Source organism: Macrobrachium nipponense, chromosome 28 (genome assembly GCF_015104395.2).
Source record: "Macrobrachium nipponense isolate FS-2020 chromosome 28, ASM1510439v2, whole genome shotgun sequence".
NCBI lineage: Eukaryota > Metazoa > Arthropoda > Malacostraca > Decapoda > Palaemonidae > Macrobrachium > Macrobrachium nipponense.
The window spans coordinates 38,807,380-38,835,026 of NC_087217.1; the positions used below are offsets into that span (position 1 = coordinate 38,807,380).

At 36.9% G+C, this 27,647-nt stretch overlaps 2 protein-coding genes across 5 annotated transcripts in view; both read left to right on the plus strand.

Annotated features, from left to right (window-relative positions):
- The first annotated feature begins 8,072 nt into the window (after positions 1-8,072).
- LOC135201675 (dnaJ homolog subfamily B member 9-like) overlaps positions 8,073-27,647 on the plus strand; it is a 25,285-nt gene continuing 5,710 nt past the window's right edge. The window contains exons 1-3 of one of the 4 annotated variants that reach the window (XM_064230798.1): positions 8,073-8,216; positions 26,306-26,546; positions 26,905-27,086. In XM_064230798.1, coding sequence (XP_064086868.1) covers positions 26,339-26,546; positions 26,905-27,086 — 390 coding nt within the window. In that variant the 5' untranslated portion in view covers positions 8,073-8,216; positions 26,306-26,338. Of the gene's footprint in view, positions 8,367-8,417; positions 8,568-26,305; positions 26,547-26,904; positions 27,087-27,647 lie in introns of those variants that run through there. The other 3 variants (XM_064230800.1, XM_064230797.1, XM_064230799.1) reach the window with 3 other exon arrangements.
- On the plus strand, positions 21,309-23,780 carry LOC135201674 (protein N-terminal asparagine amidohydrolase-like). Its single transcript, XM_064230796.1, has one exon. The coding sequence runs from the start codon at positions 21,313-21,315 to the stop codon at positions 22,258-22,260; it is 948 nt and encodes a 315-aa protein (XP_064086866.1). The 5' UTR covers positions 21,309-21,312; the 3' UTR covers positions 22,261-23,780.

A 27,647-nucleotide genomic window follows, 5' to 3' on the forward strand; every position in this document is an offset into this window, starting at 1 on the left:
AAAGTATTCAAGATTACCTAGAGTGATGATAATCAATCTCTCGCATTATCTAAACTGATATTCAGTTGTTTTTCCCTAAACATGTTGCATTTTACCCTTTCTTATTCCAACTGAGCACTTTATTGATGAATGGAATTCGAGCAAAATGTATTACCTCTCCAAACCGCAACTATTGAGGCCTTCCTTCATCTCCCATTATTCTATAACTTTTGAGGTGCTGCAGAGTTTACTTTTATGAGGACCTGGACTAATTTTGCTGTGTTAGCCAGTAGCCATACAAGTAGACTAGTACTATGGAAACAAATGGGTATTTCTAATGACTTCTTTCACATCACATTTACTGTATGACCTTTAACTAAGTAACCATGAGACACTTATTTTCACCTTTAGAAACTTAGTAATGCTGAGCTGCTGCTGATAGTACTGTATCTGTTATTGTGATTAAGCCCATCCAGTTTATGGTTTCATGGGAAGTTTTCTGAAACCTTTTTAACATAGTAAGCTAGTTTATAGCTCATTTCACCAACTTTATTCGTCGTCAAAACATCACACATGCACAAAGTATGGCTTTATTCAAAAGTCCGGACGAAAAATTTGGTGTGGTTGCCATGAAATTCTTTGTTTTAAAATTTTCCATAAGTTCTCCAATGTTTATGTATTTGCTGTTTACCGCAATCCAAATATCGACGACTACTGTCTCCATACAGAAGAAAGAAAATTATGATAATGTTAAACAACTTCTTGACAAAATAAATTATGCTGAATTAGAGTGGGATGTTTGTGGTGATTTCAAGGGGCTTGCCTTCTTGCTTGGTTTGCAAGGGGGAGACACAAAGTATTCATGTTTCCTTTGCTTATGGGACAGCAGAGCTGATGATGATTATTACAAGAGAGTTGATTGGCCCCACGATTGGAACTGCAGCCAGGAATGTTAAATACTCTGACAGCCTCTAGTAGATTCCAACATAGTCTTATTACCCCCACTTCATATTAAACCAGGATTGGTAAAACAGTTTTTGAAGGCCTTAGATACTGGAGGAGAAGCTTTTCAAGATATTCGTCTCATGTTTCCAAAGTTATCTGAGGCGATGATCAAGGGTGGCATATTTGTTGGACCCCAAGTAAAAGCATTGTTGAAGTCAGAGAAACTGGAAAGAGTGATGACAAAAGTGGAAAAAGAAGCATGGTGTGCATTTCGTGATGCAGTTCATGGATTCCTAGGAAATCACAAGGATCCTAATTACAAACAAATGGTAGCAAAACTAATTGAGAACTTCAAGAAACTGAGTTGTGGTATATCCTTAAAGATTCATTTTTTGCACTCTCACCCAGATTTCTTCCCCGAAAACTTGGGTGATGTCAGTGAGGAACATGGTGAGAGATTTCATCAGGACATCGCAACAATGGAAAGATATCAAGGACGATGGGATACTGCTATGAGGTAGAGCGAATTAGATATTAAAGGACATTTGTAGCTCGATGTATGTATATGAATCACGGTAATGTGATATGGCTCATATAATGGCTGCATGCGGACAAAAGCACTACAACGTTACTGAGGTCGAGGTGGGTTGATGCAGTCTCCAAAACAACAAATACCTGAGAGCAACCGGTATTTGTAGGTGAGAGGTGGCATAAACTTATAGCCTCTTGCGGTGGCGGTGTGGTCTAAGGCTTCACTGTGTGTCCTGGATTTGTAGGTATCGATGGTTCGCGCCCGTGAGCCAACAAATCTCTTATCAACTAATAAATTCCCCTTCAGTTAAACATATATGAAAATATATTAATTCCGAGGTAGAACGAATTAGGTATTAAAGGACATTTGTAGCTCGATGTATGTATATGAATCATGGTGATGTGATATGACTCATATAATGGCTATGTGCGGACAAAAGCACTGCAATGTTACCGAGGTTGAGGTGGGTTGATGCCGTCTCCAAAACAACAAATACCTGAGAGCAACAGGTATTTGTAGGTGATAGGTGGCATAAACTTATAGCCTCTTGCGGTGGCAGTGTGGTCTAAGGCTTCACTGTGTGTCCTGGATTTGTAGGTGTAGATGGTTCGCGCTCATGAGCTGACAAATCTCTTATCGACTTAAAAATTTCCCTTCGGTTAAACATATATGAAAATATATTAATTCCGAGGTAGAGCGAATCAGATATTAAAGGACATTTGTAGCTCAATGTATGTATATGAATCACGGTAATGTGATATGACTCATATAATGGCTACGTGCGGACAAAAGCACTACAATGTTACCGAGGTCGAGGTAGGTTGATGCAGTCTCCAAAACAACGAATACCTGAGAGCGACAGGTATTTATAGGTGAGAGGCGACATAAACTTATAGCCTCTTGTATTGTGAATAAGTTTTTGCTTGCCATAGTTCTGAATAGCTGTCACCCTATATTATCCTTTAATTGTCTTGCCCTTGTGTCTGAGCAGATTAACTTAATCTTTTTGTTTTTGTTTTTTAAATTGTACCCATCTTTATGCTTGTTTGGAAAGGTTACTCTTTCTCCAGGTGTGCCAGATTCTAAGTACTAATCTCCTTGTAATCCCTGTCTGTCAGTTATACGAGCTTTCCTGTACTGTCAATTCCTTATGTAAGTCAGTTTATCTGCTAAGTAAAGGACGTTGAACGTCGAAAGATCTTGCAAGATCTTTCGACGTTCAACGTCCTTACTTAGCAGATAAACTGACTTACATGAGGAATTGACAGCACAGGAAAGCTCGTATATATATATATATATATATATATATATATATATATATATATATATATATATATATATATTAATATATGTATATATATATATATATATATATATATATATATATATATATATATATATATATATATATATATATATATATATATATATATATATATATATATATATATATATATATATATATATATATATATATATATATATATATATATATATATATATATATATATATATATATATATATATATATATATATATATATATATATATATATATATATATATATATATATATATATATATATATATATATAATATAGTAGATATATAATATATGTATATATATATATATATATATATATATATATATATATATATATATAGATATATATATATATATATATATATATATACGAGCTTTCCTGTGCTGTCAATTCCTCATGTATATAAAAATATATATATATATATATATATATATCTATATATATATATATATATATATATATATATATATATATATATATATATATATAAATATATTTATATATTACTAAAAAAATGTGTCCTGTACACTCAGTTATATGTATATATATTTCTAGGTGCAAGAAAGCACAACCACAACAGGGGCTCTGTCCCCTTTTATATGTGTGCATGACAGACACTATGTTTCTGTCCACACAGCCTCCTAATACGCATCCGTCTCTGAGCAATAAAGTCAGTAAGAGCCTCTCCTTGTCTTAGTCCAGTCCTCACAACTGGTGACCTCCCAGATTTATGACGGTAGCAGTTTCAGCCACCTACCCCAGAAAACCTTTGGACTCACTACACCACTTAGTCTAGGTTTTCTGGAGCTCCTATCTGCGGTCGACCAAAACACCATTAGCGGACTTAAAACGGCACGTCCCCTACTGGAGTGTTTTGGCATTCCTCTTCATGGTTTGGCCCACCATTAACGACATCCATCGACCTAAGAAGTAGGATGGCAGACTTGGAGAGCTCAACTCAAGATTGGGAGCTAACCATTGCGCACGCACGCACACGTGCTCGGGCACGGTTTCGCACTTGCACCCCCCCCAATTGGCCCATCTTTCTCGCTTTCGCCCTCGCTCTCTGTTTCGTCCCCAACAACAAAACTCACAACTCCTCCTCCTCCACAGACTCCCCCTCATATGCACTAAAACCACTTAATTCAAGCTCACTTTCAGCCTGTGACTCCCGTACGGACATTGGAGGTAAATATTAATCATCGCTTACATCGGGAGTGATGTCCTCGTCACTAGATGACCAACTGACATCAAAATGAGGACTTGCGGCCTGCTCTTGGTCGAGCTCCAACAAGTACTCGTCAATGTCCTTTTGTTGGAGGCCTCCCAAATGTCTATGAATGCCCCTCAGGACACCCCGATGCTTCCTAAGGGTCGTAAAAGGCACATGATGTGGTCCTTGGACACGTTCGGCCACACAAGGCCACACAACATGGCGTTGGGAAGCTGGGTCATCTTGGGTGCTTGGTCCCTCTCCAGCATCCAAGTCCAAACCACGCCTCACATGATCCCTACCAACGGGCAAAACGCGCCTTTCACGCTCCAGACGACGTTGGGACATCTCTACGTACGTCTTGTACTGCCCCAAATACTAAAACACTCGCAAAAGTTCGGCAAAACACGAATGCGGCAAGAGATCGCTCTTGGACGACGAGTCGCTGATGCTTGCTCGTGCGAGAAGAACGTAATTCAAGCTTCCGTGGCTGGGTAACGCTTGTAAACAAAACAACAGCTTGATCTGTGAACTCCCAGCATCCCTCAAGGCGCGTGATTCAAAATTTTTCGCTAAGTAGGCCTATAACTATTTTTCCGTGAATATCTAAAAAACTTTTTTTAGTCGACGTATCGTACATCAATTAAGCACACAACAGACAATTTTAGTCGACGTATAATACGTCCAATTAGCGTTTAAGGGATATCTGTAATTACTTTCAGAAATTTTGGAACACGAGTATGTGTTTCTATGTCTGACTCAAGTCTTCGATATTTGACATTTTAAACTGGAAGGTAAATTCCTTAATCTTTCCTTTTCATTTCGATTGAAGTGAAGTGTCCAACTAAGAAAATTAAGATTGGACCCAATTGAAAATACGACAAAAGTTATTTAAGTTTTGGCTTCATGTGGACTGGAGATGAAAATCAGCCTCTGTTTGGTTTGTGGTTGCAAAATGTCAAATGAGTCGATGCTTCCTTGTAAATTAAGTAAAAATTTTCAACCATCGCATTCCAGTCTTCAAGGAAAAGATGTAAATAATTTCAAAAAACTACTTGAGCAACAAACAAAGCAAGCATTTGCTTTCAAAAGTAGAGTAACGTTGTCTGAAAAAGTTCAAATTGCATCTTATGAAGTATTGGAAATGATTGCCGTAAAGATGAAGTCACATACTCTTGCTGAATCTATTATTTTGCCCACATACAGAAAGATGGTGAAGACCATGTTAGGAGATGATGCAGAGAAACAATCAAGTAAAATTCCACTAAGAAGTGATACTGTTCGTAGGCGTATTCTGGAAATGTCTTCCGATATTGAGGAAAATGTTTGTCGTAATAAACTTCAGGATGCATACTTTGCGCTACAAGGTGATGAATCAACAGACATAAGTAACAGCGCAACTACTGACTTTTATTCGCTTTATTGATGGGGATAGACTAGTAAATCAGTATCTTTGTTGCAAGGAATTGCTTACCACTACTAAGGGTGAAGATATTTTCCTTATTTTGAATAGTTATTTTGAGAAATGTAATTTATCCTGGGAGTCATGTGTTGGCATTTGTACTGATGAAGCTCCATCAATGGTGGGTTCCATTAAAGGTCTTGCATCATTTGTTAAGCAAAAGAATTCCAAGATAATAACAACTCGCTGTTTCTTGCATAGAGAGGTCCTGATGGCGAAAACACTGGGTGTTAATTGAAAGAAGTTTTTGATCAAGATGTCCAAATGGTAAATTTCATCAAGACTAGACCAGTAAAGGCTCGTATATTTGAACAACCTTGTGAAAAAATGGATTCACAACACACTCGCTTGCTATTGCACACAGAAGTGAGATGGTTATCAAGAGGAAAGGTACTCTGTCGTGTGCTTGAATTTTGCGAAGAAATATTGCCTTTTTTTTTAAAGAAAATAAAAGTAAATTTTGTGGACTTTTTGAATGTGATTTTTGGACATCAAAATTGGAATATCTGACTGATATATTTCAACACTTGAGTAATCTGAACATGTCTATGCAAAGTGGAAATGAAAATCTTCTCTCATCTACCGACCGGATCAAAGCATTCCAGAAAAAAAAAAAAATAGTGATTTGGAAAAGAAAAGCAAGTTCAGGCTGTTTGAAAATGTTTCCTTTGCTGAGAAATGGTTATTCAGACAATTTAATTTCTTTATAGTGGATCATGTAGCGACTCTGGAAGGTAATCTGAATTATTACTTTCCTTCAATAAACACCAACCAGTACGACTGGATTGCAACCCTTTCACAGATATTTCTAACGAGGACGTTGGCTTTTCGTTAACAGAAGAGGAAGAGCTGGCAGCTATATCTACTGATCGGGGATTAAAGATCAAGCATAAAGAGGTGACCATCGATCAGTTCTGGATTTCAGTTAAAGAAGAATACCCTTCAATAGCTAACAAGGCATTAACGGTTTTATTGCAGTTTTCCACATCTTATCTTTGTGAACAAGGATTTTCTGTACTAACTTGTAAAGTAGATCAATTATCAAATCTATTGATGAAGAGTTGAGAGTTCGTTTATCACATATAAAGCCTAACATTCACAAAATTGCTAATTCTCATCAAGTACAAGTTTCACATTAGGATACTTAAATGTAAAATGGAATATCTAAAAAATAAATGGTTATTTTAGAATAGATATCTATTATTTTCCTCTTACTGCTTCTACTTCTACTACAAATAATAATAATAATAATAATAATAATAATAATAATAATAATAATAATAATAATAATAATAATAATAATAATAATAATAATAATTATTATATTATTATTATTATTATTATATATATTATTATTATTATTATTATTATTATTAAATAAAAATGTGCACCATATAAAAAAAACAAATTTTAGAATATGCTTGAACGTTATGCACAAAAAAGTAAAATATCGTCTCAGGAAGAAAGTTACCGTATAGCAATCTAAAGTTTCTGAAACTTCACAATAAATTTAAATTTCATAAGTATTCTGTCCATTTTAAAATCAAAGGTGTGCCCCAAACTTTCTGCTCATCCATAGATGCGCCCCGAGGTAAAAAGGTTGAGAAACACTACCTTAGAGGTAAAACAGTGTCCTCTTTATGAAATATTTTCCACCTCATGTGTTTATCACCAAAGTAATTTAATCATCAATAATTATTTTCGGAATTTCTCCTATCGTTCTCCGCGTTGTTCACGCACCCCCTTTTTAGTTAGTTAGAGCTTATTTTGCTGAAAATTTTTATTCCTAATTTATTCATTCTGTCAAATCTTTCATGGCCCTTCACCAAATTACAGCTTACATAAGCTATCGGGCAACTCTGATTTTAGGAATTGAGGGCGAGGCTATCTCACGCCAGCAAGAATATGAGTTGCCAAAAACCACGGTCTATCTGGACCGTGCCAAAAACAAACCCGAAGAATCCAGAAACTGAGCCTTCTATTGATTTTCCCCATCTTTGTGTTCTCTACACCGTCTGCTTCCTTTGCATCCTTCGCAAAGCCTATAGAAGTTATTACCTTAGCAAAAAATAGAAGAACGAGGGAAAACTATTTGTACTATAGTTTTTATTTCTCCATTGTTAATAATTATGCAGTTGCGCATTTATTTTCTGACAATGAATATTAATGATTACTCCGAGGGTACCTCCAAATAATTTTCCCGTATTTTGAACGGAGTTTACCTATTCTTTGGTTAAACAACATTCTCATTCATATATGATTTTTCAAAGTTTCATAGGGTTGTGCATTTTGAAAGGAGAGCTTAGACTATTCAGACTACTGTCTAAAGTAACTTGAATGAAGTGCTAAATGACGTCACAAGCTCTCCCCCAATAGGAAACCTGCTAGTGTACTAGCGTGGATAAAGTGTACCTCCAGTAGAAATATTATTCTGTAAGTTTCGTTATTTCTTAAAACGTATCGTCTACAAACAGTTTTGTGTGTCGCAAAATTTTGCAGTTTTCAGGGTTTTTCTTCTAAAGAAAACTTAACTTAAACATGTAAAAATTATAATAAATTTCATAAAGATCAGTCTTTTAGTATAAAACAATGTAATATGGATAATTGATGCGTTTACAACTGTGTAACAGTCAAAGTGGAACCTCCTACCAAAAAGAAACGCACGTTAGTGAAAGGAAGTAGTGCCATTTTCACTGAAGGCGAAGCTAAGCAATTCTTGGTCAGGTATCTATATAGGAGGACGAAGAAATACACGTCAGAAGTGAGTTGAAGGAAGTTGTGTCCACATATCCGTAAAGGTTGCTGCCTGTGTAGTTGAACACGTTACATATTCTGTACTGTGAAGGATCTACAACGCTTCGCCATCGGAATAATCGCTTCTCTTTCTCTATCAAGACATTATCCAAACATTGTAAGTAGTTCAAGTACACACACACTATGGGGCTATGGACCATTGTTTACTGTGTGTATCCGTTGACCATGTGGACAGTATGCGGTTGATTCATAGCCAAAATCGAAGCAACAGGAATATTATCTTGGAGGAGGCTTAGCCAGTTGCTTTATTCATAAACGTAGTCCCACTCATGAATTGGCAGAGCTGAAGCATTCGGAGGTAGGCTAAGTACCTATTTTGAGCTGCGGTTGTGCAATGTCTTTTCATGTAACCTAGTACATGGATCCTCTTCTTAAATGTTAACGGTATACTAGCCTGTTTTATTTTTGTAGATTAGGCGGAGCCACTACAGATCCGGGGACGAGCGATTTTCGCGGGAAAAATATCTGAGAATAACGTTTATTGCCCTTTTTTTGTAATTGCCCCAGTAAAAATAAAGCCTAAAAAACATCAAACGGTAATGGGGGGACCCATTGGGAAACCGGGGTTTTTGGGTGGGGGAAGCGGCGAACGACTTTCACGGCGAACGTAACTCTCAATTCCCGGTTATGAGGCCCAGAACTGTGACACTTAATGCAAAAATTTGACCCCTTACTCTGCATTCAAGGTTGACGTAGGCTAGGCTAGGCTAAGACCACTTACATTGCAAAACTTTAGAACGGCTAGCCTGCATGTAAAACTTCTAGACTAGGCTACCACTAACCAACATAGGCTCCGACCCCTTACTCTGCATTCAAGGTTGACGTAGGCTAGGCTATCTACCACTAACCGACATTATATTATCCGCATTTTTAAAGATTCTTGGCAGGCGAGACATGTTCTGGCAAGAGGTAATATTGCGCTGCGCGCGCTAACCACAGAGGTTACAGTGAATTAGCCACAGTACATACAAAAAACCACGACTAGCCTATTTCTCCCCACCATAACTGTAACATTGAACACCTTCCTCGTTCGTCACGGCCTTACTGTTCGAACACGTGCTCCGGTACAGGCTTCGAACTAACCGAAACAGTACTGTTCGAACACGTGCTTCGGTACTGGCTTCGAACTAACCCAAACACTAGTTTTAAGGCTAACAAACATTAATATACAACTTACCTTATTCACATTTCAAAGTCGCTGCTGTCTGACGACCATGAAGGGGTAGAAGAAGGCATCAGTCTCGGCCTCTTTGGAACGGGTGAGGGATCACGTGTCCTCGCTGGTAGAAGGTCCTGGCCTTATTGTTTCGGGCCGGGAAATCCAATTTGAGATGGGGGATGTCGGGCGCTTATTGAGCGGGTAGTACGTTTTGATTATTCAGGAACGCCCGAAATGGACACGGAACATCTTGTAGATACCGCTTCTGGATACAGTACGTAGAAAAATAGCTTTCGTAAAGTTCTTTCTGCGTAACACTTTTCGGAAACAATACGGAATGAGTTCTATCCATGGCGGCGGTGTAGAACGGAAAGGGCAAATTTTGTGACTGCAGGTATGATTGTCTGATTCAGACTCATGGGACACGTTTTTATTGGTTGGGAGGAAGTTAATCCATGTCCCTTGGGAATGACCTGGGTCAACCTGATACAGGATTGGTTTGGTTTAAAATTTCCCGCGTTGGGGGCGGGCCGACGTACAGCGCCTGTCCGCGGCCAACTCAAGAACTACGGGAGCTCGGACCGCCATGTCAGCCTTCACATCAAGTGGGTACTTTGAAACAAAAATATTAGTTTCACGGGCAAATATCGGCGGATGGTATTTTGGCGTAAAATAGTCGGATAAGTGACTTTTCTGGTATATATTGGAATTCTGGAAAACTTTTATTCTATGCATTTTGTTATTTGGAGTAATGGTTCTGGAATTGTCAGATCTGTCCCCGGATCTGCGAACTACCCGATTAGGCTACCAAAGAAATTTATGGTGGGTAAAGAGGTTGAAGTTCCGGCTTGCGCAAGATTAGGCTTAGGTAGATATTTCAGGCTACCCTAGGTTTAGCCTAGTATAGGAGTAGTATGCTAAATTCTTGTTGGATGTAGCTAGATTTGTAACCTAAGAGATGCACATTTACCATTGGAACTGAGGCTAATTTATCCCAGCAAAATGTATTAGACTACCGAGACCTAGACCGTTGGTAGTCTATACCTAGCTTAGTCTATTTTTAAGAATTGAGAAAATCTGTTGCTCAGAATGCATGCTTCAGCATTCGGTAGATCTATGTTAGCTACTAGCTATTCCACGGCTGCCTAGACTATGGCAGTTGCTGTTTTTCTATGCAGTTTTACCTCCTGAACAAGAATTTTAAGTAATATTTATTTGGACGACTGTAATTAACCCCCAGGGGCTCGTACTAAACACGGCAAAATACATTTGATGCCCCAATTCCTGGTGGCTTTCGTATTTGCGGGGACGAACGATGCGGAATGCTTATACTAACTAGCCCATAGAAATACCCAGCATTGGTTGAGACTAATCAGAGGAGGCTATGTGAAGCCACTGTTGTTGACCAGAGCCTGAAGTTTGGCATAGGCCAGGCCTATATAATGTGGTACTTTCTTTCCAAATGACTGAATGAAATTATTGCCCCTTAAGCCGATTGAGGTACAATTCTACAGTTCAGTGGTCCAAATTCACTGCTCACTTTTGTGTACTTGGTATTTAGGTAGGTAGGTTTTTTTTTCTCCTACTTTCAATTTCTTCTTTTGACATCTTCAAACAGAAGTAGGAATATCTTTCCTAAAAATTTATTAGTTTGGTATCTGCTTACAGGAGCAGTTAGTAAAGCTGCACCACATGCGAAATGGTAGTAGGGTAAAAAACCGCATGGTACAGGGGTGGACCATGTACGATCAATGTGTACAACCCCAAGAAAAGTACATTATAACGCGTCCTGACACTGGAGTAGAGGTCTTTATCTCCGTTTCTCACCAACAAGAAGTCGAGTCTGATGCCCATCTCTGATGTCGGGACGCGTTATAATGTACTTTTTTTGGGGTTGTACACATTGATCATACATGGTCCACCCGTGTACCATGCGGTTTTTTTACCCTATATACCAAGCCCTGGTGTAGTGTGGAGATTAGGAACCAGGAACCAGGTAGCAGCCACTTTTTGATAAATCTAAAAAAATGAAGCAGAGGTTTGTGATTTTCTCACAATTCTATGGGTCCCTATCACCTAAGACATGTTATTGTTTATTTTTGTTCCCCCCCTTCTTTAACAATGTCTGCTTCCGTAAGCAAATAAACTGCTCATTTTTAAATTGTTTGCTATGATTTAATGAATATTTGATAGATCAGTGTGCTATCTTTATTGCTACAAATAGATACGCTAATTTCGCTTATGGTTCCCCGGTTTTGTGTAAGTCTCATACCCAGTTTGGAGGGTAAACATACCAATTGACAACACTGATAAACAATTGAAGAGCGCAAAATGCCGCAAAGAATGCCATAGTCCCCTTCAATAAGTATGGTTAGAGGTCGAGTGTACGATTGTTGTGATGAAAGTGCCACAGCGCTATAGGTACAAGTGGAGTGCGGATTTAGCACAGGAATTGGGAAGTTTATTGACACAAGCAACTCCGCAAACAACAACATGGCGTCAATCTTCTAAACATTCCGAGTTGTAAGTAAAAATTTCGAAAGAGTTTTGGTGGTGTGGACACTGCGTTGGCCACCCTTTTCATTACCCTCTGTTTAAATCTTAAAATATTGCCTTAATTTCTAATTTTGGAGAAAATACTTATATATATACTTCAAAAGGAGAGTAGAGGTCTTTAGCTCCTCTCACCAACAACTCGTGACTGATGACCATCTTCGGTGTCAGGACGTGTTAAAAGTGCCTTTTTGGAGGGTGGCCTAGCCGTAGTAGTCGGTGAGTTGGCCAGTCCACGCGGTGTTTTACCCTGGTCTGAAATATAAACAATTGCTATTGTCAACAATCACAATCAATCACAAAACATCACGAAGGATAAAGATACTGTAAGGGCATGTTACAAGGATTCAGCTTAACCTGACCTTTCTTAGCCTAGTCTAGGGTACCAGTCCTACCAGTACCTGAGCAGAGGGGTCTCCCTTCAATCCAACTTGACTAAGTATGGTGTGAGCAAGAGCACCATAGATCATAAGGATGAAATACAGGAGTTCATCATAACCAAACTTTGCACAACGATCATAACTGGCAAGGGGCCCAACTGTGTCTCCCCTTAGACATTACAGCTTAATTGGGGGGAGGGGGCGAGGGGAGGTTAACCCATGTATTCCCACTGGTCTTCAAATCTAGTATGTAATAGACTGATTTAGTTAGGAAAGGTATTTTTATATTAAGACTTGTTTATCAGTTGAAGGGATTACTTTCAGTTGTACTTAGAGTAGTGTTGCACATATCTCCAACAGCATTTCGTACACATGAGATAGCCATTGCTAAGCTGAATATATACTAGAGTATTTTAAACTAAGAGGAGTTAGAAAACCTTCAGGAAATCATTAAGAGAAGTTTTCAAGTACTAGACCTTTTGGCAAAAAATTTGAACTATGCATTATGTAATTTAAAGACAAAAAAGGTTGAGCACACGTGCTCATAGTACGTATAGCATTTTTACTACAAGTGGTTTCTTCTGAAACAATATCCAAGAAGTAACAGAACCCTTGCAAAATTGTAACATTGGACTGGAAACATTATGAATGTCTTCATATTTTTATGGGTAACTGTATAAACAATTACATATTGATAACTTTCCCAAATGGAAAAGATTCCAAATGGTGCTTTTTCAACTAATTATGTATAGAATCACATGTTTGCAAGAAATAAAATGATTTTATTTTGCACTTATTTTTGGTGAGATTAGATGTACTATATCATAGCCAATGGCATTTTGCTCTGATAGATAGGAATGGAAGTTATGGTATCTTATTTTTGGGGATGTGATCCTTACATTATTTTTACTTTTAAGTAGTTTCCATTTAACGTAATCAAGTCTACCTTAATGTAAACAAAGGAGTTTTGAACAGCACTTGACACTAGATATGATGTTTGTGTTGTTGTCTAAGCATATAAAATGAAAGAAATTGAATTCGCACTGACCAAGCATAAGCCGCCAACTCTGTATTCTCTCCATTAGGTAATTCTCGGCAGATAAAGCTAGGGTTATATCTTGGGCTAAGTGCCAAATGTTGAGGGAATATGTAATAAAATATATGGTAGCCTAGGGGTATTAGTGATTAGCCATATATTAAACTTGAAATTTTTACATATTTGCTTGCTTGGCTGGGAGGTCGATTAGAATATTGGAGAGATGCTCTTGAGTTGTTCAGTAGGCTATGGTATTATTACCCCCCAGGAAGTGCAAGAATGAACCCTTTGAATGACAGACATATCCTAGTCTATCCCCACTAATACGTACTGTACTACACTGCTTACCAAGCAGGGAATAAAAGATATGAACTGGATATGGATATTGATAGGGCAGCCATATCCTGATTGCGATAGATATTGGTACGGTTTTGAATTGCGAATGTGCGAACTGTAGTTTACTGCCTCAGGCTTATTAGTGACAGCAAGGAAATTGTGATTTAGCAACATGAGCTGTGTAATAATAAAAAAGTGTTAGCTGAAAAAGAGATGTTTTCAGGTTTCAGCAAGTTGAAAAAGGCAATAGACTTCTACGAAGAGTCAAATTTCCAGAAATTGTATATCCGTAGGTCACAAATGATTGAATCTGCCCTGAAAATAGCTCTGAAGAGGTGATTAAAAGATTTGAGGCCTAGCTAGTAAAGAAGGTAGTGCAGCAGTCAGCAGTGTGTCCAATATGGGAAACATGCTGTTAATATAAACCTGATTTGGATGATTACTTACAATTGATTAGGCCGTTTACCAGAGGATCAACTTTGGAAGTTTTCCTTATCACCATGAATACGGCAAAGTTCGATTTCTGTGTACTTCAAATCTTCTTTGAATCTCCTTTTCAGAGCTCTTTTCAGGTATGATTCGATTGTTCGTGACCTACGGATATACAATTTCTGGAAGTTTGACTCTTCATAGATGTCTACTGTATTGCCTTTTTCAGCTAGTTGAAACCTGAAAACATCTGGTTTTTGGCGAAAACTGATGTATTATTACCCGACGGTTCAGAGGAGATTCAAAGAAGATTAAATTTTGAAGTTTACAGATAGATCAGTTTAGTTTTATTTTTCATGTATACATGTATAGTCAAAATCTAAGAGTGTTTAAGTATTATTGTAATTTTTGATATTTTCATTTACTGTCAAAATGTTTTGGTGCTATGGTGATGACAGTATGGTGCTTCACTTTGACATTTTAAATTGAACATGTTCAGCGAAACAATTAAGTTCGACTATTATTATTGCTGTTTCTGATCCTCTTGTGCTGTACCTATAGCTCTTAGCCACAGTGTACGGCAACTGCTGTATGATTAACAAACTGGTAAAGAATATGGCTAACTGCTGTACCTAAAGCAAGTCAAGATCGCAATACGGCACCACTGACAGAATCTGACGTACTCCCACCTCTCTATCAAAGTTTTTCATAGAGCATCATTTATAAAATATCCCAAGGGTACTCTTTAGTGGAAATTCATATGTAACCTTACTCCTGACATATTCTGTGGACCTGTATACATAATGTCCTTAGAAGGATTCATATCTTTATACTGACAAAGGATAACTGCACTAAATATTAGGGAAGTATAGTCTAGTTTATATTGTCTTGTGTCTTTCAGTTTTACCTGTTACAACAAAGTGATCATTATGTTTGTTCTGTCCAAATTTGGCAAATGAGTGGTACATCACTCACCCCTGATGGTGGAATCTTAGCCTCCTCCGATACAGTTTTAGGGGTTGTGTAGGTTAAATGCGATCTCTGTTGCAAAATAGTATTGTATATGTGTACGTACATCAAATAAAATGCAGAATTATTACTGCCTTTGCATCATTCAGTTAGTAAAGTGGAAGTTTGTAAAGCACTGAAGGTAACTAGTTGTTTGAGAATTATCGTGACCTCTTTTGATTCATAACTGGAGTCAGTAAGGCCATTAATGCAAAAGCAACATTGACATTTATATTTGCATTCTTCATTAATAACCCCCTTTCCACTCCATTGTAACTTTCTTAGGAGGTAGATTGGACTTGATGTATTATGAGACTATTTTATCTGCATATACCAGTATGTATAATTAATTTTTTTACTAATGAAAAGTAGCTAATTGTTCCTTTTGTGCTACCTGTACTATGTGTAGAAGAATTTGATTGGTTTTGTTACTCTTTATAGGTATGTCAGTTTCATTGGCAAACCTTAGTACTCTAGGTATATAAAATATGAAAATGAATGATGTCACTTTTCCTTGTATGTAGTGACGTGACTTTGTTTGAATCTGTATGCCCTGTATTTTTTAAAATACCGTAGATCCATCAGCAACATTACTGATGTATGTGTACCATTTAATGGTTGTGAAGCAGAGTGCATGTTTCAGTTTTGATGAATCCTTTTATGGGTTTTGTTATTTGGAAACATATTCCTAGACAGAAATACCGACAAAATCAATCTTTTATTAATTTTGAAAGGTGTGTGTGTGTGTGTGCTCAGAATATACTTCTCTTTTCTGATTTTTTTAAGGTATGCCAATGGTTTAACCTGTGTGATAAACCTGTTGGTGCAGATATTGTTGTGATCATTGTTTATGCAAATGGTTTAACCTGTGTGATAAACCTATTGGTGCAGATATTGTTGTGATCATTGTGTAAAGAGATTGATACTAGACATTGAAATGCAATGCTTCAAGCCAGGATTTCAAGAGAAATGGGTTTTTCCATATTGAACAGAATTACTATAGCAGTACATATTACTTTCAGGATCTGTGGGAAAATATGACAAATTTTATAATCAATTTGTATTTTTCATAGCTAACAAACCTGAGGTCTTAACAATAGGATATTTCCAAGAGCAGCTGGTAAACCGGTTAATACAATAGGAGATTGTAAGCAAGGAATGGGTGAGATCTGGCAAGCCTGCGCATATGAGGTGAAATCTGGTCGAAGATCGCATCTAAACCCAGTGATACCCAGTCTTTTCCTAACCCAGGAATAACAAAAAATTAATAGATGGGCAGCTAAAGGTGGGCAGTATGTGTAAGACCTCAGGTTTGTTAGCTATGAAAAATACAAATTGATTCTAAGATTTGTCATTTGTTCATATGCGGAACAACCTTTGGTCTTAACAGTAGGATAGCCTTATACTTGGAGGGAGGTATAGACATCTTAAACTGGCTGGGAATTAACCCACCTGACTCCCTAGAATGAGAGGAGTTCTAAAGAAGGTAGACAAATGCCTGTGAGAATATAGATAAACTGATACCTACAACTCAATCAACTGGGTTACAATACAATGATATATGATCAGACTCATCGCATTTAAGGGACTAAAGAAAATTCTGAGTGTTCAATAACAAACAGAGGTCTGTTATTACTCCAGACCTTCCCTTGCCAGAAGGTGGAGTATATGCTACTGAATAGAGGGTTTGATATTTGTAAATATATTCAACCAACAGACTACCAGTATGGCTACTGAACTCACAAGTATCAGACCAGTCCAGCATGTAACGCGTCTATTCCTCAACCTGCCCGAAGGAAGAAGTGAAATAACCGAAAGAAAGAGACCAGCCTACTCACTCATTCTCTCTTTCACACAGTCACCATAGGTAAGACACAAACTGTCCAATCAGGGACAAGGATGAATTAAACCACTTGTTGGGCAGCCACCACAGGACCTAGGGAAAATGTGTCCATAGACCTGTGGGCAACATTTCTCAAATAAAAGGAGGTGAACGTGGATTGTCGTAACCAAGTCCCAGCGTTCAAAATTACGAACGGCAAAATTTTTCTTGAAAGCCAGAGAGGAACTTATATCTATGATGTCATGTGCTCTACCCTGCACAGACTCGGTGACAGAACCATCAAGAGACGAATAAGCCTGCTTGATTGCCTCACGAATCCAGAAAGAATAGTATTCTTGGAAACCTCATTCTTTGCTCGTCCCATACTAACAAAAAGCCTACGACACCCCAGCCTGAGGTGTTGAGTCCTTTTGAGATAGCAATGTAAGGTTCTCACAGGACACAACAAGCTCTTGTGGGTCATTATCTACAAAGTCAAAAGATGATATGGAAAAGGAGGCAAATCTGTTGTCATGTACCAAGGGATTCTGGGTCTTGGCCATGAATTCCGGAACAAATTTGAAGGTCACAGACTCCCAACCCCTCGTATGTTTCACATCATAACTAAGGCCATAAAGCTCTCCTACATTCTTGCATGACGGACTGAGCATGGCCTGACAGAGGAAGTATAAAAGATCTTGGGTCATGGCTGGATCCCAGTAATGCCTCCAAAAATGTAGGTGTAATAAACGACCGACTCTGAGTCTGAGTCGCATTCCAGGTTGTTGAACCTACAAATGAATTCAACAACTTCTGAAAAGGAAAATATAAACTCCTGATTTTCTCCCTCCTCCTGCTCCGGTATAGGAGACCAATGCCGAGAAGAAGTTGGTTTTATTGACGATTCTCTAGAGGGTCTAACTTCCCGGGCCGGAGATACATCCCTCACGCTCGAAGAACCAGCTACTGAAGCGATCATGTACATGAACATCAGGCGAAACGTGTACCAGTTCGCGTGAGGGACAGCGTACACGATCTTGTGACAATACTTGGGCATGTCCGCTAGACATCGATCGTGCCCTTTCACAAGACACAGAACGAGAACGAAGCGAGTTCTCTGAGAAACAATAGCCTCGGAGACAAGCATCCTCCCAGAACGAGTAACCTGTACTTGGATTACTTGTTTGTCCTGTAGCACCTCCACTTCTGCAGCCTTATACTTCTTGATTGGAGCCTTGCCGTCCTTATGACAACACACAGGAGCCGAGGAAGAAGGTGTGAGAGCAATTTTATCCACATCCGCATGTACACGTAGGCCAGAGCTTCGATCATGTACAGATGACGAAGGCTCAACACTCCTACAGTCAAGAACATGTCCAAGTGTAGGTATGTGAGCATGAATAGACGACGATGTCAGGATACTAGCCTGAACAGAGGCGACTTTGTCGAGCAGAGACGACGAGGAGAGTCGAGAGGAGAAACATGGATGCGAGGAGGAGAAGCGAACCACTCCTTCTGCTTGGAGGATAAATCGCAACAGTCTTTAACTCTCCAATGTCTGATGCGATGACAACGAATTGATGAAGAGTGAGACAAAGAAGAAGAAAAAGAAGAGATTCTCCATGAGATCTCTTCGCGGCAGGGGGAGGAGGTGAGGCCTTCTAGTTCTGCACTGTCTCCTTCACAGCGAACGCAGATAACTTCTCATCCAAAACAGAACAGAGTCCAGCCGCTTGAAGACCGCCTGAAACAAGGCCTCTGACGGATCAGCGAGCGCAAAAGATGGCTTCTTAACAGGCAATTATGACGTTACAGCGACAGGAGGGTGAACGGTTGCTACTACTGACATCATGGACTGAGAGGATGCTGGGAATGACGTCACGCTCTCCATATGACCAGAGCTTGTCGATGGCCTCGCTAGCGGAGTTGACTCACAAGATGGCTGCCCATGGGACCCAACATAGAAGAGGTCAGGGGGAGGCGGAAGGACAGCGGGAGCTTGGGGATGGGGGGAGTGGGACTCCATGAAATGCGTCAGCAAGCCTTCCAAGGAGGGAGCGTCCCATAGCCCAGGCAATGCCCAAACCACTGACATTTTGGAAGACTGAATCTGAAAGGCAAGATCGGGATGAGGAAGCCTCCCCACCTTCGGGATGAGTATTGGAGCCTGAAGGAGAAGAGGAACATTACACAAAACATCGGCCTGTGACACTCCTGATGCTTCCATTGACGAATCAATGAAAGAAAAGGAAATAAAGATAGGAACAACAGCATTAGCTACAAGCAAAGGAGGAGCAGACTGCTCATTACATGTAGGAGGGAGAAGCAAAGCCTTCCTGAGTAGGAAGAGTAGAAACTCTCTGATGCTCCCTCTTCCTGTAAAACAGCTTCCATTGAGCCTTAGGCCAGGCAAAACACTCTGGACAAGGATTCGTTATAGTATAAAAGTTAGCTTTGCACCTACTGCAAGTGGTGTGCAGGTCCATTACCACAGACGCTAAAAATCTCGAGCAAGGAAATCCTCAGACGCCTGGACACAAATGCTAGCGAGGACGAGTAGTTTCAGAGGAAGCCATAACCCAAAACACAAAAACTCAATCACATTGGAAAGAAAGAACATAGGCAAAACACAACCGGGTTGGGAGGAGAGCAAAGCATAAGCATCTACTCTCCAAGGCGGTTAAGAAAAGACTGGGTATCACTTGGTTTAGACGTGTTATTCTACCAGATCTCACTTTGTATGCGCAGGCATTGCCAGATCTCACAGATTCTTTGCTTACAATCTCCGTTTGTATTAACCAGTTTACCAGCTGCGCTTGGAAATATCCTATTGTTAAGACTGAAGGTTTGTTCCACACATGAACAATTCATTTTTCAGAAATCATATCTTTACATTTTGTATTTAGAAATTAGAGTATACTGTAGATCATTGAAGTTTTGTCGCATCAAATAATTTCTGATATTGCTCTGTACAAAAGGATGAATGCTTATTTGCATGGAAGGTTTGTCAGGTTACATAGCAAATAGTTAATTAGACATTTCAGTCCTAGAATAGATAAATCTAGAACTTTAGCTGAGGTTGAAGCCATTTTGTTTGCCAAGTGCTATACCTCATTCATTAAACATCTTTCAAACGACAGTATTCTCGAATATCGTGAGGGAATCATAGTAGCTATTATGAGTACATTTCATTTATAAACTTTTTAAAGATTAAATCTTAAAAGTTGCATTGTTTATCAGGTTTTTAATTATGATAAAGTGAGAGAAGTTGCATTTTAAATGGTATTTTTTCTGTTAACTTTACTTAGGCTATCCGAAAAAGGTGGTGATTGAGTCAACTTCTTGGTAGAAATTTTAGTAATTTCATAAGCCCTCAGGTTCTTATGTAAATCAGGGATTCAGCCTAGTTTTCAGTCTTGATAGGTTTTATATTTGTTATACTGTATTGCTGGCCATCAGATTTGGTTAAGAGACATTTTAAAGAATCATTTATTGAATATTTTAAGCTTGACCCTAAACTCGTTTTATGGTTTTGAAGCACTAGAAGAATTATACATGCAAAGCTTTTATATTATATACTTAATGTATATGTAGGTGTATTATTTTATTCCTCTTGCAAGGATGAGGTTTTCAGAAATCATTGCATAACATGAGAAAGGTTCTTTGGTATGTATGTATTCAGCAGTACTGTGTATGTACCAAGTGGTAAAGTACTAGACCTTCGTATGTCATATGGTTTTTTTTTTCTATGGGGATGACTTGTATATGTACTATATTTCATGTAATATAATTTCATATGAAATTTATTCCTACACATTTCAATAGTACAGGCAGCTAGAGGTTTTTGTATAAAAAGGTATATAGTTTGCACTTGCAGAACAGAAATAAATGGATGTACATAGGTGTGTGCTAAGAGGATCACAAAGGCTAAAATACTATGTATGTACAATATAAGCTGTAGCCTTCATATATCATCTTTACCTTAATAGATATTTTATGATATGCTGATATCGTTTTTTGCAAGCATTAAAATTTTCTTGTTTTCAGGAAGTAAAACAAAGCACTCACAAAGAGTTGGTGTGTTAGATTGGTATTGAATTATTTATTAATTTTTTTGTGTGTGTAATTGTTGTTGTCATATTTTTTCCATATACATTTCTTGTCTTTCACACTTGTTACATTTTGGAGCACAAATTCCCTTTTCTCTTTCAGGGTCGTCTGATGGAAGAATTCCCTTAGGATAAATTTATGCCTTCGTTAATTGGTGAAGAGGATCAGAAAATCAAAAAGTTCTTGAAACTACCTTATTAGTAGGCAGATATGGTTATTCTTGTTGATGGCAACCCTTTAGATAAGGTTCCTGATTCCATTAGTGAATTTTATAAAGTCCATCAAAGTGTAGTTGCAAAGGGGTCTAGTTTTGCTAGTCAAAATAATATTTTGGTACAGAAAGAATATAGTCTGTATGTAGCACAAGGGGAGTTTGCTGTTGTTCCTGCAAGTGATGCCAAGATCAAATACATAGGATCTGATGATGCTACCACATGCCATATTGTCATTATAAGACATGCATCAGGAACAGTTTGCGTAGCACATTTTGATGGGAGCAAAAATGAAGAAGCAGCAGTTGACACTATGGTATCTAAAATATTTCAAATTGAGGGCAGTGTAGGTCCTTTAGAATTATATGTGGTTGGTGGGTACGTTGCCGAAGAAGGAAGTAGAGAAGCAAACAAGAATGAGTCTGAAAGCTTATCTATAAAAATATTAGGGTTGTTCATGAGACACAAGTGTCAGTTTAATCTTTTTCTTTGGTGTACTTGTTCTTTGAATACCACACAAGGATCTAGTGGACCAAAACCAATAGTGTATGGAATGGCTGTTCACCTTTCTAGTGGGACAGTATTCCCAGCAACCTTTAAGTCACATGATCCAGATTTGCCACTAAGGTCAGCATCACGTTGGATGGGGGATCACACAGTTGCTTGTGATCTGTATGACTACAAGACGGGGACCATAACTATTAAGCCTTTTAATTATTCAGATGTTGATCATTTTGCTTTTTATTTGAAGCTTTCAGATCAGGTTTTGCTAAATAATTTCTCCACGTCCCCTAAAGTGGAACCCCCTTCTTTTTGTCATGATTTAAGAGAAGTATTCAGAGTGTTTGTGACCCACCCAAATCCTGATGTTACTTTGTTTCCAAATCATAAACCAAAGTGTTACTATATGAATGATAGTGGGTTGTGGCAGTTATTGAAAGAGTAAAATGTGTGTTATATTTTGCAGAGAGTGAAAAGTACAATAAAAGAAAACAAACAGAATCCTGTGATTAAATTATAAAATGATTGCCTTGCATGAACTGGAACATGTTAATTAAAACTATATACTGTACATTCATTTATAAACTGCTGCAAACTAGCTTGTGTTCTCTTATTGTACTGGGACAAACAAACCTGTGATATGGATTTTAATTGTATATCTTGAAAGAAGTTTTACTTTTGTCAGTGATTAGAAGTCACGATGGTACATTATGTTGATGTTGGGTAAATTAGTTCCTTTTTTTGTATGTCAAGTTTATTATGTAAGGTTATGTACTTTTTTTTTTTTTAGAACTATTTTGATGATACAGCAAAAAATGCCTCTTAACATGTTTTGTAATTAATACTGTTTTTAGGACCGTTAATTTTGGTTTTTTCTTAAATCAAGAGACACTAGTCATCCTTTTCGCTTATGGCAGTTTATTTTTTTAATAGTTCCCAAGGATGCTGAAGTCCAAACTTGTACTGCCAATTTTATGTACCGGGTAATAGGTATCTCTTATGCCTATTTAATTGGAATAGGCAGAGTTATTTTTAATTTAAGTTTGTGAATGTTCTTCAATACTTTTAAGTATTGTATTTTTCAGTATGTTTCACTAGGATTTTATTTTTGAAAAGGCATGACTAATTTTATTGACATGAAATGAAAATATATATACTGTATCATGTTCTAGGTACGTATATTTATTTCATGCTTTTTATTTAAAAAAAAACATGTTTCTTGACTCAGGAGCTTGAATGAATGAATTGCTCCTCCTGTAATGTGCAATAAGTTGAGGACAAAGGTGTTCTTGTTGATATGTGCCTTATTAAAGAAGTGTTTAGCAGTATCCTGTGGTGGTTTTATGGCTGAATATAACTTCAGTAACTGAAGAGAATTGCTCCACCCATTCCTTTTTCATTATTAAAAAATTCCATGTAATTTGTAGATAGTGATGCCTGTGATCTCATTTAGAGGCATATTTTGTCAAGATTATATTGTGTATACTACATTAGTACATAAGGTTTAGGTGTGTGATGTTTTCTATTCAAGCAATACAAATATGAAGACTAGTTAAGCTTTGATAAATGTCTTCTTTATTAGGTAATGTTTGTGCAATGCAAGTTATATATTGTTTTTGTATGCTAGAAGTAGTTATATAATGGTTTATGTACCATATGTCACAGCACAACAGTGAAATGATTTTTTAATTCATATGATATGTATTAAAACACTATTGAAAATTACATTTATAGTAGTGTATGGAAATGCTAGTTTTTAAAGTTCATGCAGGGCTGTATTTCAATATTCTTGCTGCAGCTCTGTTGTTGAAGATTATTTTGCATATAGCATAATGCTTTTTGTGACCATTCAGTATTATATTTTTGGAATGTGTTACGTTACTATAGTGAATATAAGCTTATGTAGCCAACTATTAGTGAATATAAGTCTTATGTAGCCAGTACTGAAAAAATTTATATTCCAGAGTTGGTTTATTATTTTCCCTGTTTTATTTTTACTACATATCAGTTTGGTATTTGTTATTAGCACTAAAGAAAGATAATAATTTAATTGTCTTGTTACAGTGCTTTAGTTTTTAAAGATGAGGCAAGACCACAATAATAGAATGATGCAGGTTGGTATTTATGCCAACTAAATTCACAATACAGTAATCTAGTATTTTACAAGAAAATTAAGTACAGTAATACTTTGAACTTATGCAATTCGATTTGCGCAAATTCACAGTAGCGCAAACTTTTCATGGGAACCTAATTAATTACTATACGCAAGTTCTTCACAAGTGCGCGGACATTTGCGAAGCCCCCAGAAACCCTGCAAAACCCTGCAATTGTGTTTGTTTAACTTATTATGTAAATTTATAATATTTAAAGCTTTTATTTGTAAAATCTTTATTAAATATGTATTATTTTTATTTTTGTACATACATAAATATGATGCAAAGGTATGATTACAGCTCCTGCAGTAAGTGAATATACTTTTACAAGGTGCGATACCCATTCACAAAGTTACTGCACTTTTCATAGATGATATCCCTTCAGAAAGTTTTGTTTAATTTCTGCAATTAGTATAAGTTTTCACGCTTTTAAGTGTAAAATCGGTATGGAAATTTTGTGTGTGCTATTTCACCCTCTGCAAACATGTATGTATACATACATACATGTTTTCCTTACTCTTTATTTTATGACTGACTTATGAAGTTTACCTAGTGACGCAAAGAAAATTTCTTTTACTCTGAGGGCAAAAGAAAATGGCATCCCATGAATTAGGGGAAATGTTAGTATATGTACGTACATAGTAGTTACTGTAACAATTTTTACACCAACCATTTATTTCTTTTCTTAAAGATATTGTATTAAACTAACTATTAAATCAAATTACAATAACTTTGATTTCACAGAAAAGTTAGCTTAATAGTTTGGGAACATGGTTAGGGTCATATTTAGTGTTCAAACTCTAGAACCAAGCATTTTAGCATTTTTAAAGACCATGCCAAACTTACGTGAAACTTCCCCTTGCACAAGGGGTTTTGGAACCTAACCTTGTGTAATTTCAGGGTATTACTGTAATTGATAAATCAAAAACCTATGACAATATTTAATTGGAAAAGATAGCAAGAATATATCGCTTGAGTGGACTTGCATTTTGGAAAGGAAATAATGTGGGATTCCTAGGAAGTTGTAGAAATGTTTCTGTGATAAACAGCTTTGAATGTAAAATTGAAGCAAATTTCATGTGTGGTGGTGACGAATTGCAGGGAATAGCTAAAGGGGTTAAGGAGGTTAAGGAAAATGCAAAGATTTTTGAAAAATTCTATTTCAGGAGTGACACAAAATTGATTTATTCCTTACATTAGGTTTTGCCCCTTTTGATACTCTGGAGCATGAAAAGTTAAGTATGGATTTTGCTAACTGCAACATTTAAAGGATGGTCTTCCTTTCCTATGGCCAATACCACAGAACTTTAGAATTTTCTGTAGGTGAACATCAGTTTGGTTTCTTATATGGTTGTAGTTTACCTCTTCCATTTCCTTTGGTCCCTTAGACTGCCAAATGTACTAGTTCCCACTTCGTTTATTGTGTTGGAATACTAGGAATAGAATCTCCTTCCATTGTGAATAATAGTATGGTTAACCACAATCTCAGTCACAAGAGTAATAATAAACCCACAAACTAAACCACAATCTCAGTTGCAAGAGTAATAATTTATAAGCCACATGCTAATGTCTCCTGCTCATTATAGTAGATGATACTAAAGAAAGACTGTTTTGAAGCTTTTTGTGAATTTTCATCTAATTATTAGTACTATTGTTGTAGCACTGGATGGCAGAAAGTGCCACATTGTTTTTCTTTATATCCAAATCTTCATTAATTAGACTGCTACCGTACTGTGTTACCAGATAATGCTTAGTGTAAAGTTGCCCACTTTATTGCCCACTGTATAGTTTTACCTAAATAATTGGCCATCGTAAAGGAAGGTGCATTTTTGTTTTAAGGTAATAGTAATTTAAGTTATTCTTCAGAAGTGCCAGATTTGAAAGGCCTTCTAATGTTAACAGTGCAATGCTTCATGTAGAACATTTTAAGATTTTTTTTAAATTTTGTGTGTGGTATTGGATAAGCTTGAAGCTGATAATAAAAGATGTGAAGTGTAACAGCTGTAATACTGTATGTTCTTCAACTGAGTTTCAACAGTAGACTGTGCATGTATTTTTTTTTTTTACTCGTTTGCTGTAATAGTTTTATACAGTACATATATATATATTTTTTTTAAGAATTTGTAGAATTCAGCTAGAAAATCAGTGTTAACAGTATTTTCAGTTCTGTTTGAATGTGTTTATTTATCCTTAGGAAGGTTCTGAATTATTTGCAAATAGTCACCTTCATTTAGTCTGACTGTTTTCTTTCTCAGTTCCTTTTAATGTTTTTCAAATTTGCTTAATGAAAAATTTCAGGGACGGATCAGTCTGATAGCTGAATTTCTTTTATTGCAGAAATTTGATTGAAGAACCAATCTTATTTTAATCATGGATCTATGGATTGTTTGGACTTGCATCGTGATTGCCATGTCAGCTATTGGGTCGTGTACAAAGGACTATTACGAGGCACTAGGAATTAGTAGAAATGCAAGTGATCGAGAGATCAAAAAGGCATTTAGAAAATTAGCCATTCAGTACCATCCAGATAAAAATCAAGAACCGGGAGCTGAAGAGAAATTCAGAGAGATTGCAGAAGGTAAGCATTTTGTGCACTCCTAATATTTACATTGTGTTGCTGGATTATTGCCAGATACAACTTTCAAATTTTACAACCAGCATATTGAAGTTTCCCCACTGAATTTCTCAGAAGGACTAATGCTTCACATACACATACTGAGCCATTTTATGTCAAATTTAATCATGTTGAAGAAATGTCAGAGTGAATGCTAAATGGAAGTAAGCACTACAGCATTTTTTTTCTTCCAATTATGTGGTATTTGACTTGAGATGTATTTTTAGCTAAGAGCTGCAAGAATAATATTTTTATAAATATTCAGCTTGTTTTACTTTTTCAGCATATGTTTATAAATATTAAGCTTGTTTTACTTTTTCAGCATATGAAGTGCTATCTGATGACGAAAAACGGAAAGAATATGACATGATGGGCCATGCTGGTTATACTCAGAAACAAGGTGGTGGTCGCCCTACAAATCATGCTTTCCACTTTAACTTCGATGATTTGTTTGCAGAGTTTGAGAACTTTGGAGGTTTTGGGAATGCATTCCATTCTGATTTTGTAAGTACTGTACTATGTATATAGTTGTGTTTAGATTCACATGCTTATTTTCTATTCTGTAAGTACAATGTAAGACTGATAAGTGACACATTATTTATTTATTTATTTATTTATTTTTTTGTGCTCAGTATTCCAATCAGTTATTGAAAGTCATTTGTGGTCGGATTTACAGTATACTTATCTAGAAAAGGGTGAAATACACTTGGGTTTTGTTTTATTATTTTCATAACTTGAAATTGGACATTACTTGAAAGCTTTGTGTGTATTAATCCGTGGCTATCTTTGTTTGATCAAATTTAATGATGAAAACACTTTCTTTGTGGTTTTCTTAAATGGTGAAGAAAAAGCCATATAATATAACAAAATTTAAGTAAGTAAATACAGAACAGGAGCTTTCGACCTTCACTAAGGCCCTCTTCAGCTGATGAGGACCTTAGTGAAGGTTGAAAGCTCCTATTCTGTATTTACTCTCAAATTTTGTTGCATTAAGTGGCTTTTTCTTAACCGTTATCGAATTTAATTGTGTGTCATAGTTTTCTATTAGCCACTTCTGAACATTTG

What these genes read in the sequence shown, in the direction of transcription:
- LOC135201674 (XM_064230796.1), top strand. Translation starts at nt 21,313, where the DNA reads ATGGTTATTCTTGTTGATGGCAACCCTTTAGATAAGGTTCCTGATTCC.